General features: G+C 44.4%; 1 protein-coding gene across 6 annotated transcripts in view; it reads right to left on the bottom strand.

Annotated features, from left to right (window-relative positions):
- Positions 1–21,018, bottom strand: part of sumf1 (sulfatase modifying factor 1) — a 296,237-nt gene that overhangs the window by 253,391 nt on the left and 21,828 nt on the right. For 5 of the 6 annotated variants that reach the window (XM_072472147.1, XM_072472146.1, XM_072472144.1 and 2 more), the window contains exon 3: positions 17,255–17,329. The exons of the other annotated variant lie outside the window; for it this stretch is intronic. In XM_072472147.1, the coding sequence (XP_072328248.1) occupies positions 17,255–17,329 (75 nt within the window). The remainder of the gene's footprint in view (positions 1–17,254; positions 17,330–21,018) is intronic. 6 annotated transcript variants of the gene reach the window in all.

Below are 21,018 nucleotides of genomic sequence, written 5' to 3'. Positions count from 1 at the left end.
TTGTTGCCCATTCCTAATTGCTCTTAAATTGAGTGGCTGGTTACGTCAGAGGACAGTTTAAAGTCAACCACATCGCTGTGGGTCTGAAGTCACACGTCGGCCAGGCATGGATAGCAGATTTCCTTCTCTAAAGGTTTTTTAGTGAACCACATGGGTCTCTCCAATTGAGGATAGTTTCATTATCACTATTACTGAGGTTAGCTTTATTGAACTTAAATTCGACCATTGCCATGATGGGATGTGAACCCATGTCCCAGATCATTTGCTTCGACCTCTGGATTACTCGTCCAGCGGCATTACTCAACCCCACCAAATAATCTCACACACAAGGCCGTATATTTTTTTATCATCATTTTGAATGTGAACTGATTACCTTTCCAGAGGTGAGGGGATCTTAATCAGGCAAATTTATTTACCGGAATATGTGAATGAGCATAATAGTTTCCACAGCGAGATTGATTTTTCTACTAGACTCATGATATGAAATAATAAAATATACAGTTGCCAAGTGGATCACTTTCCCTTCACAGCTAAAAAAAAAAACACCCATGGAAACGGTACACCAACTTTTAGAAAATGAGACCCAGTATCTTCGCACTGAAACTGGCCACAGGCTGACCAAGGGAGAGATCTCTGGACCCCTCCCTAAGTTTCCTGCGTTGAGCATTGGCTAGCCAATCCATCCCTTGAATGACAAACCTCTCTTGCAACCTGATCACACAATAATTTTGCCAAGCCTCTGAAGGAAAATATCTGGACATTTAAAAAAGTTGCAAGCCTTTGGGCGGCACGGTAGCATAGTGGTTAGCAGTTGCTTCACAGCTCCAGGGTCCACGGTTCGATTCCTGGCTTGGATCACTGTTTGTGCAGAGTCTGCATGTTCTCCCTAGGTCTGCGTGGGATTCCTCCGGGTGCTCCGGTTTACTCCCACAGTCCAAAGATGTGCAGGTCAGGTGGATTGGCCATGATAAATTGTCCTTAGTGTTCAAAATTGCCCTTCGTGTTGGGTGGGGCTACTGGGTTACGGGGATAGGGTGAAGGTGTGGGCTTAGGTAGGGTGCTCTTTCCAAGGGCCGGTGCAGACTCGATGGGTCGAATGGACTCCTTCTGCACTGTAAATTCTATGATTCTGTGCAAAGGAAAACAAAAGATAACTGGAAATCGGAAAAGTACACAGAAAACGCTGGAAACAGTCATCTGGACAGGCAGCATCTGGCAAAATTGAATCCGGGTCAACATCTTAAATTAAAAGAGCTAAAGATAGGCTGTTAACCTGAAATGTTAACTCTGTTTCTTCCCGCGATCAAGGCATTAACGGATGAAATTAGTTGTCTCAGTCTGAGATAGTATCAGAGAATACATGCTTCTGAGGTAGCTGCTATTCCAATTAGTGTGTCTAAACAACATGCGACATAGCTGTATCTCTGCTGGGAGCTCATCCCAAGAAAACATTCCAACATTTTCTTTCACAAAAAGGTAAAGGAAGATTTTATTGAACACAAAATCATCAAGACTTTCCTTCTTCACTAATCTATTTCGGTCATCTTGCTGTTTGAAATGGTTTGGCATTTTTATAATCTGCTGCTGAGGAATGAGCTTGCGATGTTTTCATGGAGCCGGAGCTCATTTCCATTATAAAAATATTGTGCAAGCAGAGATGCTTATCCCAAACGAGGTTTAACTGACACTTGAGCAAAAGACATTAAAAGAAAAATGATAAAATGATAACGAGCTCACAAGCCCATCGTGAACCTGCAGTTTTTTTGAGCCAGAGCAAAGGAAGACACAATATTGTCGCCATGGTAACTGCTTTTTGTTTAAAGTTCTGCCAGCTGGGACAAGTTATGCATGAACAACTTTAACTATTGCCAGTGTAAATGTGAGCACTATCTGACAGCCAAACAAATTAAACCTTTACTTCAGGCAGTTTTGCAGTGCAGAATACCTACATTCCCTTGGCAACTGCAAAAGGAAGACTCATTAATATCGATCGCAGATTTTCAGAGCTTCTTATCCAATGCGGGGGAAAAAAATTGCACTTTAATAGCGCCTCTCTCTGCCTCCGGGCATGCCAAAGCTTTTTCCAGCCAATCGAGTACTTTAGAATGGCAGTCACTTGGAAATGCAGCAGATAACAGCTGTCCAGCAAAATCTTAAAATTAGCAACGCGCTAATGATTGGATATCTTGCATTTTCAATAAAGCGGGTTGAAGGATAAACACTGTCCCAGGCTATGGGAGGATGGGGAAAAATAAAGAGATAGAGCACTCCAGCTTTTTCTTGAAATAGTGCGATTGGATGATTTACAGTGGAGTCTCCTCACATCACCTATGAAAAACCGCCCCTTCCAGCAATGCAACACCCCTTCAGCACTGCACTGAAGGGTCAGCCTAGATTATGTGCTTGTACTCCATTCCTTTTGCCAACAGTAACACTTTCAACACAATTCAGTCTAATTTTCATGAGACAAAACTGGTTTCAGAAGGAAACGTTGGAACATGCTCACTTTTACCAATCAGGTGAAAACATCAACAGGCATTAGGCTTAGGGAGGAAGCACAAGGATATGACCACAACGGGCAGAGGACCTTCTCAAAATGGGAGACAGCCAAATTCATAATGAAATTACTGTTGCCAAATGAAACACTCACGTTTGTCCTGCAGCTCAATGGATAACAGGGAGGACAAAAGAATGTTAACACGTCTGCTTTCTGAATGAACCACCACAGAAGTCCAAAAAAAAACACTTCAAAATAAACTTGTTCAATTCTGAAGCCAAGAGAAACAGACATGATAATGATTGTCAAAATTAGTTGAAGAAATCGATGTCGAACTACCCTTCCATTGAAGTTTCTCTTGCCTGTGCAAGGGTAGCCAAGAGCCATTAATCGTTCCCTCCATCATGCCAGATCTCAGATAGGGAGAGGAGCAGAAGCAGGGATCAAACCAACATTTTATCATGTACTCTGTGGCTCAGCGTTCCGAACTAGTTTTACCAACATCTGCAACTCACTTAAGTTTTGCAGTGGCTAAACTCAATTTAATATTTGATTTTGGCAATTCACACACAATACTTAGCTTTCAAAATGATTAAAGGTCCCAGGGGAATTGCAAGCATTACAAAAGTGAGACTTCAGGAAGATGGCTCAACTTTGGACAAATTTACAGGCAAATATACTCCCACTGGACAGCTTGCTAGGTTACGGCAAACAGGGGCCTTGATAACAATGATGCAAGGAGACATGAATTTCCTCAATCTTAGTTTTTATAACCAAGATATAATAGAATTGAAAGTACATTGTGATAACAGGGCGCTGAGCTATCTGCCAAAATAGATACTGCCCGGTTGAGGTCATAATTGTTTTTGCCTTGCCATTTTCTCCCATGCGCCTCCTCATTTGAAGGACTGATTACCTTCCGTGTGCTATAGCTTCACAGCAGCAGAGTACTCTCTGCTACAAAGGCAATCTTGTCAACTTATTCAATTATATTGGAAACCACAGCTGTGCCACATCCTGTCCTCAGTCAATCTTGGCATGGTTACATTTGCTGCAGGGGTCAAAGGATAATGGTCGTGAAAGAGTGCAAAGCTTACCTTTGCTCCTCGTTAACCCAAAAGGTACAGAGGCAGTGTTTCTACTCATCTCACTTCACTAAAAGCACATTTGAGGGATTACACCAGTGATATTTGGTCTAAATGGCATGAGAGAAAATAAGACCTTTATATAGTGCCTTTCATCACCCAAGAGTTTCTCCAAATCACTTGACAGCCAATGAAGGACTTTGAAACTGCTTTAGAAACCACAGCAGTTAATTTACATACAAGGTTCCCACAGGAAACAAATAAATAACCAAAAATATGATTTAAATTGTGTTGCCAGGAGACCTGCGTGGGGATTTTAGAGGAAATATGGAGCGTGTGAAAGGAAAGTGATGCCTTTGAGAGGTTAAACAATGGCATTCTAAAGCAAACTTGCAGTTTGTGATTCATTGTGAAATGTAACTTATACATCAAATAAAGTTAAACGACCTACAATGTGGTAAGCCAAGTAAATATACTGTGCTGAAGGTTAAAAAGGTTTGGAAGTTGGCCGGGGGGGGGGGAAGGAATCAAAGCTGAAAGACAGTTGAGTTTCCAGAAAAGTGCATAGCCTCCCCAAGCACCAAATTGAATTCCACCCTTTCAACACCCTGCAGACTGAGAGAGAAGCTCATTAAGACACTAGTGATGTAAAATTGGGATTGATATATAAAGGTAATAGCCTATTAACAGTTGTCGTGATTTTAAATTGGGTTATATAAAGGGAAGCAGAAATTATTAATAGATACTGACAATCTGTGGTGTAACGATTATAAAACTAGGGCAGAGAGAGCCAGAGAAATTTGGAGGAGTATTGCACACTATCTTTTGGTGGCAGCGATACTGAAATAGATACGACAAAACATATGAAACAGAAGTGGCAAAAGGCAAGTGACTTCCCCAGGGATATAAAGAAGCTTCATCAAACTTGTAGTTCATGACGGAAATGATGGTTAATCCTGAATGAATATCACTACCTTCAACAAAATAGAATTGTTAACAGTTTGCTTAAAAATTGATGGATGGGAGAAATCCCAATTTCACTGCTTTACAGTTTTTCCTCCATGTATATTACTCGCATGGGAACATCGGGGGAAGCATGGCGTCATGTACTGTCATTGGACTAGTGGTCCAGAGACTCAGGCTAATGCTCTGGAGAGCCAGGTTCCAATACCAACACGGCAAACTGTTGGAATTTCAATTCAATAAAGAAAAATTGGGAAAATAAGTCCAATGATGGCAAATAATCCATTGTTGATTGTCATATAAACCCATCTGGTTCACTAATATCCTTGGAAGGAAATCGGTTGTCCTTACCTGATCTGGCCTACATGTGATTCCAGATCAACAGCAATGGGGTTGACTCTTAACTGCCTTCTAGCAAGCCACTCAGTTCAAGGGCAATTAAGGATGGGATGCCCACATCTTATGAATGATTAAAGAAATACAAAAGTACTGTTGTCTGTAACAAGCGAGCAAGCATATAATTTCATTTAAGGTCTGCTATCAGAACACAACTCCTTTATAAGACTAACTTCATAAGACTAACTTTATAAGACTAAGTTTTAAAACTATCTACAACCAATGGCAGCCATAATCGGTCACTTGAAAGTGTTAGTATTTTGTATTCTTAGCCCAAACTGCAGTTATTCCCACCCCCATTCCACTAAATCACACATAAAAGAGTTTCTGCAGTCCAACCATGCCAGATCTGATGACAGGAATTCCACTCCAAACATCAGCACTTTGTTTGTCTTTTTGTGCACTTTGAATTTCTAGCCTTTGGTATTTTATTTCAGATTTCCAACATCCACTCTGTTATTTGATGAATCCAAAGTAAATATCTGTCTCATTGCTCACACATTAAGAGTGGAGTCTAAGACATTCTTTTGAATGATGTTCATTTTGGCAGCAACAAATTAAAAGTTGAAATCTTTTCCCCTTTGCAATGATTCATGGAAAGCAATCAATTTTGAAAAAAAAAACAATCTTAAATAATTTTGAGCATGTTTACTGGTGTTTTCTATATTGGAAATAATGTGACCGTAAGCTTGTCCGCACATTGTCTAATACTCATTCTACAGCAGAGGGAAGGCATAATCTTCCATTTCCCAGTCCTGATCATTTCTGCGACACCTACTGCCTTGGTTCTTACTTTCAACAAAATTCCAGCTTTGTAACTCCAAACTTGTGCAAGTTTCATGCAAATTCCACCATCTGCAACTTTGGACAAAAATAGTTCAACCGAGATGAGATATTGTGCTGACTTTCAGCGATGCCATTGTGAGAAGTTGCCTTTTCTCTTTGTTTTCCATCTAGGAGAAGGATCTTAAGTTCTGGAATAAAACATTTCATCTTCCTCAAGACAGAAAAAGCCTAGTACAGATTGTGGCTCCTTCTAATCTATCCCAACAACATGCCTCGCACTCTGAACCTGCAGCCATCTGGGATGGCCACTTACAAGAAGGAACAGGGAAGATCGCAAAGCATAGCGGGAAAAATGGACAATGCGAGATTCAGGCAGGCTCAGAGCCCCCAACCGATTAGCACTTGATGGCCTATCTCCGCCAGACAAAGGACTGATACTTGAGCGACCGATACAACCCCAGACATTTCGGCGCCACTCCCTGTACTCGGGAAGCGTAAACAACAGGGTCAATGACCGCTTAGGACACGCCCAGCCATCAAGGTACCCGCCCCTTTATTGGTTCGAATCGAACAGTGATCAAGAATTACCCAATTAGTGGGGTCCAAACTGAAGGACCACCCAAAAGAGTGCGAAAACCCAAAAGGATAAAGAGAGAGACCACCATGTGTTCGGCCTCTCTTGGACCTTGCGCTCTGGCAACGTCTACTTCCAAGTGCACCACCACCAGAAGGAAGTTCAAGTTCAACGCCCACCACCAGACGGATGAGCCCAGCTGAGCAACAGTTACTTCTACAGACCCAATAGATCCAGATCTGAACAACGGCCACTGTTCCTCTGACCTAAGCCGGGTGCCTGAAGTTAAGTACAGGTTGTCATAGCTGATAGGTGTAGTTTAACTAGTAGTGTCTATGTTGCATGATTAATTGGGTGTGTAAATAAAGTACCCTTGATCTTGAATGAACTAACTGGTGTTTGGCTCTTTGATCGATATCCGGTTGAACCTTCTGGTGGTATCATTTGATACCTGGCGACTCTGAGCAATAGAATATTTATATCCAAAGAAAGAAGGGCAACCTCATTGATTGCCATATTTACAGTAGGTAAAAAAGGCAACAGTTATTGGCGATTCTGCTGGGATTCGATCCAGAAGTGACCATGTCACTCCGAGAGAACCCACAAAACGTTTGAATCAGAAATCCAAATTGGCAAAGTAAAGGAAACCACAAGCGAGACCAGTATCGATCAAACCTCCAAATTCGGAAGTGTGTAATTTGCATGCGTAGTAACAAAGGGATATAAGGTAACCTCGATAGATTTTTTTGTGTGAAACTTTCGGGAGTTGCGTAAACCTAAAAATAGCTTGAGCCGTTCCCATGTTTGCACCACTGCTTTATTCCCCCTTGTCCCAAATTCCCTATAGAAACAGAGATAATCATTGGGATGGCAATGAAACGCCTTATGCATCCACAAGAGCCTGAGGTTGCAGCGACCAACAGAGCAGAACAGTGTCCTATATGGAAAGAAGAGATTAGGAAATACCTAAAGGGGGGGAAAAAGGATGGCCCCTATGGTCGGAATTTTGTGCGAATGAGGAAACAGGTCCTGGCAGCATAGGACAAACTTGGTGGAACAGCCTGACTGAGATCCACAAGAAGAATTTGAGTAGAGTTCGTAAGCCGATGGCAATCGTGTCCTGCTTGGCACAATTGCGAGGCACAAGGAGGTCGTGAGGACGCTCCGCAGACAGCTTGAGGAGAAAGTGAGGAGTAGAGAGGGAAATGTTAGCGAGTGAGAGAGATTAAACGAGCAACTCCGAGAGCAGCTAGCGGCAGAGGACAAGGAGATGGCTGATGTCAAGGGGGCACACCAATCTCGTCTCGCCCACCGAAGCAGCTTTCAGATTCAATACGATAAGGTCTACCAGGACACGCAATGTGCCGTGTTGGTAAGAGAGGAAACGGAGAACCAAGCAGAACAGTTGAGAAAATAATGTGAGGATTTAACGGCAGCCCTACGAGCACTCCACAGTTCTACCACAAACAGAGGCAGAGTTCAGTAGACCTTGCCAAGTGCAGGCAGAAAATTGCAAGATTGCAATCACTGCTATCCGTTCAGAACGGGTTCAGAGATACCTTTGGCCCACAGTTAGATCAGGAGGATGGCCCCCGATTGGCATGAACTTAGTGAAACGGCCCAACGATACGTGAACGAGACAAAAAGTCAGAAGAGCCCCCCAGGCCCCAAAAAGGAAAGCACCCGCACCACCAACTGCACAGGCAGCATCCAACCCAATGAATCCCATTACCACGCAGCGTAGAGTAACAACAGAAGACCAACCCTATTTTGTGTACACCACCCCACGAACCATCACCCAGTTAAGAGAGGCCCTCGATAAAATTGAAACTTTTCACCCCACGTCAGACGCACACCACTTTTTCGAACGAGTTAGGCAACAGACCATCACGTGCGGTCTGGACGAGCAGGAAGAAGTAAAGCTCATAGTGATGAGCCTTGACCAGTCGGTTAGTTCAGCCCTTCCCCACCCACAAAATGTAGGAGGAGGTAGCCTCCAAGATATGAAAGCAGCCATTTTAGATGCCATTGGCTACAATAGAGGAGATCCGGTGGAAGGACTCAGGCGGACAGAAAAAGGGAGAGCATCCAACAGCATTTGCTGAACGCCTCTGGATCCGCTTTACCGCTGTATTCGGTGATTTAGTCCCCGCCCATTTATCTGTCGACAATACGACCAAATGGACCCGTATTCTAGTCTCCCATGCCACGGAGGCAGGACAAAAGGCATGTGCCAACTACGACCCCTCAGACCCGGCAAACAATGAAGTGTGGATACTGAAACGATTATCTAGAGCTTGGGAACAGTCTCTACAGAAAAAGACAGACCAAGAAAGAGTAGACGCCAACACGAATCCAGTAAGGGCACACCAAGACCCCGCATGGGTAAATGAAGGAAACACACAGCACCTAAAGCGCAGGGATGCTACAATTGCGGACACAAGGGACATTACGCCCGAGAATGCAATGCCCCCCCCAAAACAGCAACGGAATCAGCCCACAAATCCCCCCCCCCCCCCCCAGGAACAATGCCAGACCCATCGACAGCGTTAGCGCCGATCAGATAATTTGGCCTTAAATGGCACCGATTGACGGTGTTCGGACTCCCCAACCTGGGTTTGTGATACCCTTTGGGATAAGTCCGGAAGACCGGTAGTTGCAGGCACAGTCCGGGGACACCCAGTAAAGTTCCTCTGGGACACAGGAGGGTCCCGAACCACGTTAAACTCCTCCACGATGTTCCAGCGAGGTATCTGGCCCACTACTGACACCATTACCCTTAGTGGCTTTACAGGGCACCTCCAGCAGGGACACATTACAGCCCCTGTGGATATCCAGATCGGCAACATTAAAACTAAGCACTCAGTCATTTTGGTAGATTTACCCCAGACAGCAGAACACATCTTGGGAATAGATTTTGAGAGTTCACACAACCTTTCTTTCGACACTGTAAATAAATGTGTGTGGAAAATGGCCAGAGCAGCACGAGCCCCCGCCACGCTCACAGCCGGAGACTACGCACACAGGATTAGCTCACTGGTTTGATCCACAAATCATTACCACAGACAAAACGATTAGAGAAGTCTTGAAAAGCCATAAAGCATTGTTCGCCCAGCACAAGCACAACTGCGGTAAGATCCCAGGAGTGGTCAACATTACAGGTCCCGATCCTAAGACCCAGAAACAATACGGTTTTCCACATCAAGCCGAGGGAGAGATAGCCAAAGTAATCAGAGTTTATTGGACCAAGGAGTAATTCGGCCCGTAACATCAACGAACAATGCCCCGATTTGGCCCGTACGAAAACCAGATGGCTCATGACGACTGACCATCGATTATAGGGAAATAAACAAAGTGACTCCGTTAGCCGCCCCACCGTTACCACGAGTCCTGAGACCATGTTAAAACAGGGACTCCAGTCAAAATTTTTCACGGTTTTGGACATCAGCAATGGCTTTTGGTCCATTCCATTGGCTAAAAAGTGCCAGTACAAATTTACGTTCACCTTCCAGGGACAGCGGTACACGTGGACGTGCCTTCCACAACTCCTCGTCCATTTTTCACAGACAATTGGCGAACGGATTATCAAAATTTTCCCGACCTGAATGCCTCGATCAGTATGTGGACGACTTGCTCCTACAGAATGACACCAAGGAAGAGCACATTTCGCTTCTTTCGGAATTATTAGGACTCGTCAAAGAAATTGGATGCAAAATTAACCCCAAAAAGGCCCAAATTTTCCAGGAAAAAGTCACTTATTTAGGTATGGTCATCACGCATGGTAAGTGTGAAATAGAACAGAAACGGATAGATTTGATTGTAAAATTGCCCTTGCCCCAAAATGTTACAGCACTCCGGTCATTTTTAGGACTGGTCGGTTACTGCAGGAACCACAGACGGTTTCGCCACAAAGGCAGCCCCACTTTCCGAGCTCCTTAAGAAACAGGCCCCATGGAAATGGCTTCCGCAGCGCACGGATGCTGTAGATACATTGAAACGCGCCCTAAGCACAGCTCCCGCTTTGCAGGCCCCAGATCCACACTCCCCATACGCGATAAGAGGTAGCGACCAGCGACCGAACTCTTTCGGCCGTACTCCTACAGGAAAGGCACGGTCGTTTAGGACCCGTAGCCTATGCCTCACGGGTTTTAGACCCCGTAGAGCAGGGATTTTCAGCCTGCGAAAGGCACCTGCTCGCAGTTTTCTGGGCGGTGCAGTACTTCTCATACATAACAGGACTCAACCCCATAACCATTTGGACCGAGCACGCCCTGACACAGCATTTATTAGACGGTAGATTAAAAGACGGCACAGTAAGCCAAATTCGAGCAGCGCGCTGGACCCTACTCCTACAAGGACGCAAAATTACGGTAAAACGGACAAAGACGCACACGTTCTGGCCGACAATTTACACTATGCAGGAACCCCACGAGTGCGAGATCATTGCACCCAAGCACAGCACAGGCCCCTTTGTTCCCAAATCTGTAGCGAAAAAGACAGGCATCCGACCACAGACGACCCAGCCCACAGACAAAGCTCTAACAATTTATGTAGATGGCTCCTCCACAGTTCTTGATGGAAAAAGAATCACAGGATGTGGAATTTATGTAGAGGACACGCGTTAGAGGAAATCTCATGAAAGTTGCCTGGACATTTAGGTTTGCAAGCAGCCATCGCTTACATTGTCCAGCACCCAGATTAGTTCCCGACCCCAGCAGACATATATTAAGACAGTTTGTTCGTCTGCAACAGCCTGACAGAATTCCTACCCCTGTGGGAAGTTAGAGGATTTATATCCGCCGGAAGAAAATCCCTATCCTCAGCGCCATTACGCAAACACATCCTCCAGACAGCGAAAGGTAGAAAATACGGAATCATAAAAGTTATAAGTGTTAGACGTTTTAGTTGCTGTGATATGAAGAGTCTAAAGTTCTGCTCCTTTTTCACAAACACCCATTTATTTCATTCCAACAGCCTTTGCACAAAACTCTAACTATACATCACCTGACAGAGGCCACCTGAAGCCCCTTTACATATCAGTGTCAATTAATGGATGCTTAACATAAATGAGACAACTAATTGCAATGCCTCTTAACCCATTACTTAACGATAAGTCACCATCGTTTCCCACCCGGTAACGTGAAAGCAGACGCCCTAGCGAAAGCAGTCTCATGACATGGCCACTTTAGGCAACCCCCCCCCCCCCGGAGGTTGCCCCAGTACACGTGGTACAGGTCTCACAGACCAACATTCAAGACTTAGCCCAAGCACAAAAAGATGAGACACTAAAGGAAATTTTAAAAGGAGACTTCCCAGCTCCCTATGATAAGTTTAAAGATACTTTAACGATCCATGAGTGAATCGTTTTAAAGCATGGTATTTAGGTGGTCCCCACTCAGGACAGGAACCAGATTATTTGCAAATTCCATGATGGGCACGGACACCAAGGGATAGAATCCACTCGTGCCCACCTCAGACCTCTCTGCTGGTGGCCCGATTTAAAAACCAACGTGACCCATTACATTGAGAATTGTTTGATTTGCGCCCAGAACAACCCAGACAGATATGCAAAGAAAGGCCAGCTAAGACACACCCGCCCTGTTAATGGCCCATGGATGAACTTGCAGTTAGACTATATTGGTCCCCTCCCCCCACTGCAGAAATGGATACAAATACGTGTTGGTCGTCATCGACACGGTCACGAAATGGGCCACGGCAAAAATTCTAGCCGAGCACACTTTCACTAGATGGGGACTCCCCTGTAGTATTGGGTCGGACCAAGGTTCGCACTTCACAGGCAGAGTCATGAAAAATGTCATGACAATTTTTGGCAAAAAACAGAAGTTTCACATCGCCCATCACCTGCAATCCAGCGGCATTGTGGAACGCATGAATCGGACACTAAAGGCAACACTTAGGAAGATGGTACAGCAGCATAATACGACATGGGACACAATACTCCCATTCGCACTGATGTTTATTAGAAACACGGTGTCGAGTTCGACAGTTTACACACCCCCATACCCTCATGACCGGACGACCCATGAAGGGTACCGAGTATTTATTTGGACTTGATTTGGCCAGCCCCGCAGTCACCGCCCTTACCCACAATATCCGGTTGAACCTTGTGGTGGTATCATTTAATACCTGGTGACTCTGAGCAATATAATACCGATATCCAAAGAAAGAAGGGCAACCTCATTGATTGCCATATTTACAGTAGGTAAAAAAGACAACAAACCCGCCTGATCTGCCTTTTAGCAAGTGGACAGGAGTCAAAGAAGCAGCAATCAAATTGGTTAATTCATACGTGTGAAGAGGGAAAATGTGCGTCAAGTTGGTTGGTCGCAGTGTGGCAGTCGCGCATCTGCTATTCATCAGCAATAGGAGCCACTGGAGGGGAAAGAATTAATCGGACTTGCTGTTCTCTATCCCAATCCCTGCTGGAGATTTCATGGCGTGTTGGAGGATAGATTCTGTGCCCTGAACATAGAGTCACCACTCAGGTTCCAGACATGCAACAAACATTGCCTGATGACTGGCTTTCAGCACAGCAAATGAGAATGTGCGATTTTGTTTTGGATAGAAGTAATAGTTTCCTTGTTGCACCAGCTGAAGGGACAATACATAGGTTAATGGGGAGGAGGATTTATCCCAGTGATAACATGGAAGCACAATAGCAAAATACTGCGGATGCTGGAAATCTAAAATGAAAAATAGCTGCAAACTCTGGGGAGAGCGAGCCAGAGCTAATGTAACCTCAGGTTCTGATGAAACCCGTGAACTGTTGCATGCTGCCTAACCTACTGAGTGCTTCCAGTATTTTCCATTTGTATTTCATAATAGCAAGGCGTGCCAACAAAGCCAAGATTCAATGTGAAGATCACAAAATTTTCAAAACTATTTTATTTGAAAAAGACACCCACTGTCGGGTTGCCATGGCAACAGCAATCGTAGTCAAGGAGAATTGCATCGCAGATTATTTTACTGCGCCTTTAAAGAAAGATGGATATGCGATGCCTTGATGATTGAGAAGAGCACAGACGATCCACAAATACCATCTCCTCTCCCTCACGAGATTTGTAACAGAAATCTATACAGTTCACAAGAGCTAAAAGAGCTCACCCACAAGGTAAGGATGCAGAACCCATCTTTGATACAACTCACCAATTCCTAGGTCCTGGGGTGGTTTGGGTTTGGGCAGAGACTTGTGGATTGGGTTCGGTTGCTATACCAGGCACCGGTGGCGAGCGTGTGGACAAATCGGGAGAAATCTGACTACTTCAGGTTGTACCGAGGGACGAGGCAGGAATGTCCACTTTCCCCACTGTTGTTTGCCTTGGCTACAGAATCGTTGACATTGGCATTGAGAGCATTGAGGGTCTGGCAGGGGATAGTACGGAGGGGGGGGGGGGGGGGGGGGGAACACATGATCTCACTCTACGCAGACGACTTGCTTCTGTACACATCAGACTCGCTGGGGGGGAATTGGAGGGATTATGGGGATATTAGAGGAAGTCGGCCGGTTTTCGGGGTACAAATTGAATATGGATAAGAGTGAGGTCTTTGCGATCCAGGGGAGGGGGTAGAAGAGACTGGGGGAGATGCCGTTCAAGGTGGTAGGAGGGAGCTTTCGATATTTGGGTATCCACGTGGCGCGGAGGTGGAACGCGCACCCGTTGCCATTGGCGGGGTGGGTACAGACAGTTAAAATGACGGTCCTCCCGAGGTTGTTTGTTTGTTTTCCATAGCCTCCCAATTTTTATTCCCAAGGTGTTCTCCAAAAAGGCGAATGCAGAGATCTCGGGATTTGATTGGGCGAGTAAAGTCCTGCAGGTGAAAAAGGTGCTGTTGGCGCGGGGGTGGGGTTTGGCCCGCCTGGATTTTATTAACTACTACTGGGCAGAGAACATTGCGATGGTCAGGAAGTGGGTAGCGGAGGAGGGGCCGATATGGGAGCGTGTGGAGGCAGCATCATGCAAGGACATGACTTTGGGGGCATTGTTAACGGCACCTCTGCTGTTCTCACCAGCTTGGCACTTCACAAGTCTAGTGGTAGTGGCAGCCTTGAGGGTGTGGGGACAGTGGAGGCAGCACATGAGTTTAGGAGGGGGGGGGGGGCACAGATAAGCGATAACCACCGGTTCGCCCCAGGGGGGGGGCTTCAGAGGTGGCAAAGGGCAGGGATTGAGAGATTTGGGGATCTCTTTATTGTTGAGGGTTTCCCGGGCTTGCAGGAGGAGTTTGAGTTGACAGGTGGGAATGGGTTCCGGTATCTACAGGTGAAGGATTTTGAGGCTTTGACCTTCCTGCACTTGCCGCTCCAGGGGCTACAGGATAAGGTGGTGTCAAGAACAGGAGTAGGAGAGGGGAAGATCTCAGAGATCTATAAGGAGCTGATGGAGTGGAATGGAGCCCCAATAAGAGAGGTGAAGAAAAAGTGGGAAGAAGACCTAGGTGGGGAATTGGAGGCCAGGTTATGGGAGGAGGCCTGAGGAGATTTAACGCATCCTTGTCGTGTGCCAGGCTCAGCCTGATACAGTTTAAGGTGGTCCATAGGGCACACACGAGTGTGGCCCAGATGAATAAGTTCTTTGAGGAGGTGGAGGAGAGGTGCAGGCACTGTGCAGGGGGGCCCTGTGAACCGTGTCCATTTGTTTTGGGTGTGTCAGAGGCTAGGGGCTTCTGGCAGGGGTTTTCTGAAGTCTTCCAGTGAGGGTGGTTCCAAGTCCAGAGGTGGCGATCTTCAGTGTGTCGGAAGACCCGGGAGCCCAGGGGGTGAGAGTGGCCGATGCCCTGGCGTTTGCCTCCCTGGTGGCCTGGAGACGGATCTTACTAGGGTGGAGGGACTCGGAGCCCCTTACGTCGGGGGTGTAGGTTAGCAACATGGCGGGATTTCTCAAATTTGCCTCGAGAGGTTCGCTTGGAGGTGGCAGCCATTGGGGAAGGAGTCATTCTTTGTGTAAGCTGGGGTTTATTGGTTATATTGTTGTGTTTTGTTTTTTGTTGAAATTTGATGTTTAGAATTGTTAAAATTATAAATACCTCAATATAATATTTTCCAAAATAAAAACTCAACAATTCCGGTCACCCACCACGGACACTTGCGCAAAGCATCGTGGCACAGGAGTACGTCTGACAGAACAGGTGTACAAAAATCTTGAATCTCCTTTGTGGGTGACTACACAACTTTACTCAGCTCAGGCAATCACGGGAGAGCAATAGCGAAACGAAGAAAAAAAAGTCCTTATGTCAGCCAAGCACAAGACCTCAAGCCAGTAGTGCACGCTATACCCTAAACCTACTACTGGCCCAAACCCACCATTCAATCCACCAAGGCTTGACCCCTTAATCCTGCTTACATAAAGTCCTACTTAACTGCATACAACCATACATGTGGCTCAATAAGTCATGCCGATATGCAAACTACTGCTTTCACAAAATGGAAAATGATATGAACAAAATTACTGTTTTACTGAATTCAATTAACACATGCATTAATTGTTTTTTTAACCTAACTGGATTAATCCAAGACCCAATATTCAAATAATTCTCTTGTAATGCTTGCTTTCCCCATATCAGATACCACACAGAAGATTTCTATGGCAAAGATAGCAAAACTTGGCACGAATCACAAATTTACTGGACCACTTTTCCAGTCATTTGCACTCGAGGTATTTAACTCTGAACTCACGAGAGCTTCTTCCACACCATCGGTTGCTATTTGAACCCCACAACATTTATTGAAGTCTCAACCAATTCTATGCCATTTATTAATATCAGATGATTTTAACAGTCTGGCAGCTGGTTTCCAACTGTAATGAGGAACACTGCACAGCACATGGCAAGACATCAGAGTGAAGCAAGATAGAAACTGTTTTGACTGATGGCGAGCATTTCCAGAGCTGCAATATGCTGATTACAAGCAAATTTAAAACACTTTGACAACTTACACCCAAAGAAAATTTGGACAACCAATACAACTGCGGAATTCAAAGACTATTTAGTACAAATGCAACTATTTATTTCAATGAGAACCAAGTCGGAGATGAGTAAGGTTGTGTACTAAACCACAGAAAGGAGAATCAAGATTTTTGTATATAGCTGCTTTATCGCTCGGTCAAGCGGACTCACGTCCCATAGATGCTTCACCCAAATGTCTGTGGAGTACGATAATATTACCTGTTAAAAAATAGTTTAAGGTCCATTTTGTTAGGAATCCGCACAAATTCTGAAATATCAACAACTTTCCCACGGATAATGAACAAATATAAAGGTGTTTCAATACGCAACATGGTAAGGGAGTTGCCAAAAAACACTCCAGAAGACCACTGCACAGCGCCACCTACTGGCCAAATCCTATAACTCCATCGGTATGGGAAACTGTTTACATACAGAATTTGCAGTGTAAAGATTGCTTACGTAGGGCTGGTTAGTTCAGTTGGATAGAGCATGCTACTTGACAATGCCGACAGTACGGGTTCAATCCCTGTATTGGCTGAGGTAGTTCTTGTGGTCTACCTCTTCTACTTGTGATATGATGGCATCATTGAGCCCCGATTAGCAACCCTTGAACAATGAGGACATTACATGGGGAGACACAAAAAGAGAGAGAAACACATGGGGAGACACAAAAAGAGAGAGAAACAAAGTTTCATGAACAGTTTAAAGCTTGTATAAAAGTGTGGCCAAAAATCAAGCAGCTGGACACGAAGAATTTTAATTACAAATAAGACACCCAGAAGAGTGTGTTTTGAAAAATTGATAGTGTCCCATTTTCCACTGTGCCCCTGTCAGACACAAATACGACCAGTTATTTTCACCTGCAGTAAGATAAATCTCAAGAGTTCAAGCCATGATCCCACCTTGTTGATATCGGATTTTGAACTTGCACAAGGTCACAAGCTTGAGTAACATGCATGGCACTGTGTGTATGAGGTGTGCAGTACTTACAGCCTGTGTAATGGTGCTCTTCACTTTGTCGCTCAGTAGCCCCTCAAAGACAAAGGAGTCTCCGAATATTTCTGCCTAATTTGGGGTGGAGGAAGGAAGAAACAACAATGGAGTGTTAACTTCAGCAAATTAGGATCTTGATTTACTTTTAAAGGCCTCAGAGCTGCTTCAATTATTTCAAACTTCCCATGCTTTGCTTCAATGGTCTCAATCACATCGCGAACATTGTGTTCTTAATGTTACTTCATTCCCACAAAGTTGTTTGCAGTTGCTTTCTCTTGTCCATTCACATTTCCACTTTCAATGTTGTTTTTATGCTCATGATGGGAGGCTCACACTTTAACATTTCCTCCCCCAACTTGTAGGTGGAAACAGAGCAGCAAATGGACATCACCGACTTGGGGGCTGCTCACTACATCCAAAAGCAGCTATAGTGAGTCCACACTGTTCAATCAAGCTGTGCCATTGATGGGAGATGCTTACTGAAAATGGAGGACTTCTCAGAGCATTTGCTTGAAAAACCTTTGGAGTGCTTGAGAAGGTAACAAACAGGTTGGATAAAGGGAACCAGTAGACGTGGTGCATTTGGATTGCCAAACACACTCAATAAGGCACCCACATAAAAGGTTAATAGACAGTAAGGACTCATGGTTTCAGAGGCTGATATTTTAGCATGAGGAGGACTGCATAGCTAACAGGAAACAGCAAGTTGGGATAAAGGTGCAGGTTTGCAAACTGTGACAAGCAGAGTGCCACAGGAATCAGTGCCGGGGCTAACTATTTACAAACTACAGTCATGATTCAGATGAAGGAACTGACTGCATTATAGCCAAATTTTGAGATGACATGACAGTACACAGGAAAGCAAGCAGTGAGAAGGATACAAAGAGTTTGCAAAGGGGTCTAGATAGATTACATGAGTGGGCACAAATTTGAAAGATGGAGCATAATGAGAGAAAACATGAGATTGTCCACTTGCAGAAAGAATGGAAAAGCAGCTCATTATTTAAACGGAGAGAACCTGCAGAATAATATAGCACAAATCGACCCTGGTGTCCTTGTCCATGAATCACAAAAAGTCAGATTCAGTGAAGATTTAGTATGCCGATTGGTTGACAGGATAGATACTGAGAGAACGTTTCCCCATGTGGGAGAATGGAGAACCAGGGGCCACAGTTCAAAAAAAGGTCTCCTCTTGAAGATGGAGAAGAGATAGAATTTCCTCCAGAGGGGTTGATCGCATTTTAAATTCTCTTCCCCGGCAAGCAAAGGAGGCGGAGTCTTTAAATGTTTTCAAAGCCGAGTTGCACAGATTTTTGACTGAAAGGAGAGTCAAAGATTATGGTAGGCAGGAAAGTGGAGTCAAGGCCACAGTTAGATCAGCCATGATCCTACTGACTGGTGGAGCATGTTGGAGGGGCCAAGTGGACTACTTTAATTTCTGTTCTTAGTGGCACTCAGACCTTTCCTACCACAAGAGCTGCAATGATTACATTGACATTAGGACAGGATACACTAGGTTGCTGTCACTGGAGCTGAATGTACAATGGGTTGAGCACTGGACAGGCAGAAGCACACACCAGTCATCAGTATACTGGTGGTCATGTGGAAAATACAACAGGTGGTTGTATTGTATCTGGGGGAAGCAATGAGTACAATGCTGCTTCAGATAAAGGAAGGATCTGCAAGCAAGGGGAACTCCATAAATAATAGAGAACTGAATATGTATGGCAGAGATGATAAAGTAGGATAGATGGTCCATGGGAAGGTTATGTTAAAGTATTGTCTTTTTTTAAGATATTCACCACAACCTTAGTTACTGTGCTCACTAAAGTATGTTTATGTGAAGCTTTGCAATAAAAACCATAATAGAAAATGTGCGAATGCCACGTGCCAAATGATAAGCTGACTATCCACCTGCCTCCGATACCTTTACTCGCTCTCCAATTTCAGTCAGGATTCCAATAAAACTCCAGGGTAGGCAATCCAAAGATTCACATGTGTACAGATTCAGACTTAACTTTTGTCCCCCAGAAATTCTATAAAATTGTACCAAATTTTAATCCAGTCATTCACAATCCAATACTCATCACGTGGCATTTTCTACTGCTGTGATCCGTCCGCACAACAACACAAATAGGCTCTATTCAGTGATTACCAATCATAAACATTGGCAGGAGACAACTTCAATCATATGGTTTTTTTCCAATTAAGGGGCAATTTAGTGTGCCTAATCCACCTACCCTGCGCATCTTTAGGTTGTGGGGGTGAGACCCACGCAGACACAGGGAGAATGTGAAAACTCCACACGGACAGTGACCCGGGGCCGGGATCGAACCCGGGTCCTCGGCGCCGTGAGGTAGCAGTGCTAACCACTGCGTCACTCTGACAACTTTAATCATAATGAAAATATAGTTGCATGTATGGAAATATTTTAGAGTATCAACATCATTCAGACTATGAGTTATATAGCACACTATATTAGTGTGTACTCACACAGATCACTATCGCAGGAGATCAGACTACAGTTTCTCAGAGATTGAAAGAAATAGTTCCCATCATTCCAAACAGCCCAGCTGTAACTTGTTTGCAGAGGCTCTATATTTGTCAAATACAGAACAACTGGTGCACAATTTCATTTTAGCTAATCTTCTCAGGCAATCTTTATTCAACTCACTTGTTATGGCTTTAAATGGATGACTGGAATATACTACGGTGTTAAAATAAATTCAAATACTCGTTTTGATCAAATCCATAGTTGAGCTGCCAACTAATATGATCAAAGAGAATGTGATCAATTGCAAATCCATTGCAGGAGTGCAACAAATAACGCAACTTGCCTTTTGAAGGAACCTTGGTTTGTTATTTCTACTAAAACCAGAAACAGCATATAAAAGAAGCATTTGAAACAAAACAAATTAGCACAAAAAGATTCAATAATGTCTTATGCATAGTGAGCACCTAATTATGTGACCTTAAGAAGAGGTAGCAAGAAACACCAGAATAGTTGACAATTGCTCCATAACTTGCACCCTATTTTAAGGAATGCCAAGATGAGCTGCCAGCACAAGTGCAAATAACAAAGGTATCAGCCTTGCTACTTGTGGTCCTTCACTGTATGCAGGAGGGAACACCAGGTTTCAACTTTACTATTAAGAAAGCTATATTTTCTACCTTGACGCTCCCCTTTCCCACTCTGCCCTGTCCCAGCCCTCAAACTCTCGACAATCTCTTGTGTTTACCTCAGCCTCTCCTACCTAACCAGAGGTCCTCTACATTTTGTAGCCATTGTTCACTTCAGGGGAACAGTGTCTTCTAATGCAGAGATCAGGAGTCCAACTCATGGCCCAAACACAGTCCACTGTAGAGATTCTGACAGAGGTGATCACTCACAGGGCATTAGTACTTTCATAGAAATATACTGCATCAGAATACCATGTGATATATTTTCATTCCCAGTACTCCCGGTTACATCTTTTTGCTGTTTGGCTGGTGGGAAGGATGGAATACCTGTTTCCAGAGGTGAGCGCTTTCCATTAGTCAATAAAGAAAAACTGCATTTATATAGCACCTTTCACATTCCCAGGGAATCCCACGCAAAGTATTGTTACTGTTGAATACAGGCAAGGTTCCACAAAGAGCAAGGTGATAAAGGATCACATGATCTGCTTTTTTTGTTTTAATGGTTGAGGGATGACTGTTGGCCAGAACACCAGAAAAAATTCTCTCTCCCTGCACATCATCAAACAGTAGCATGAAAGCTT

This window comes from Scyliorhinus torazame, chromosome 13 (genome assembly GCF_047496885.1).
Source record: "Scyliorhinus torazame isolate Kashiwa2021f chromosome 13, sScyTor2.1, whole genome shotgun sequence".
NCBI lineage: Eukaryota > Metazoa > Chordata > Chondrichthyes > Carcharhiniformes > Scyliorhinidae > Scyliorhinus > Scyliorhinus torazame.
Note: the sequence above shows the minus strand (reverse complement) of the source record. Positions and strands in the feature narration are given on the sequence as shown.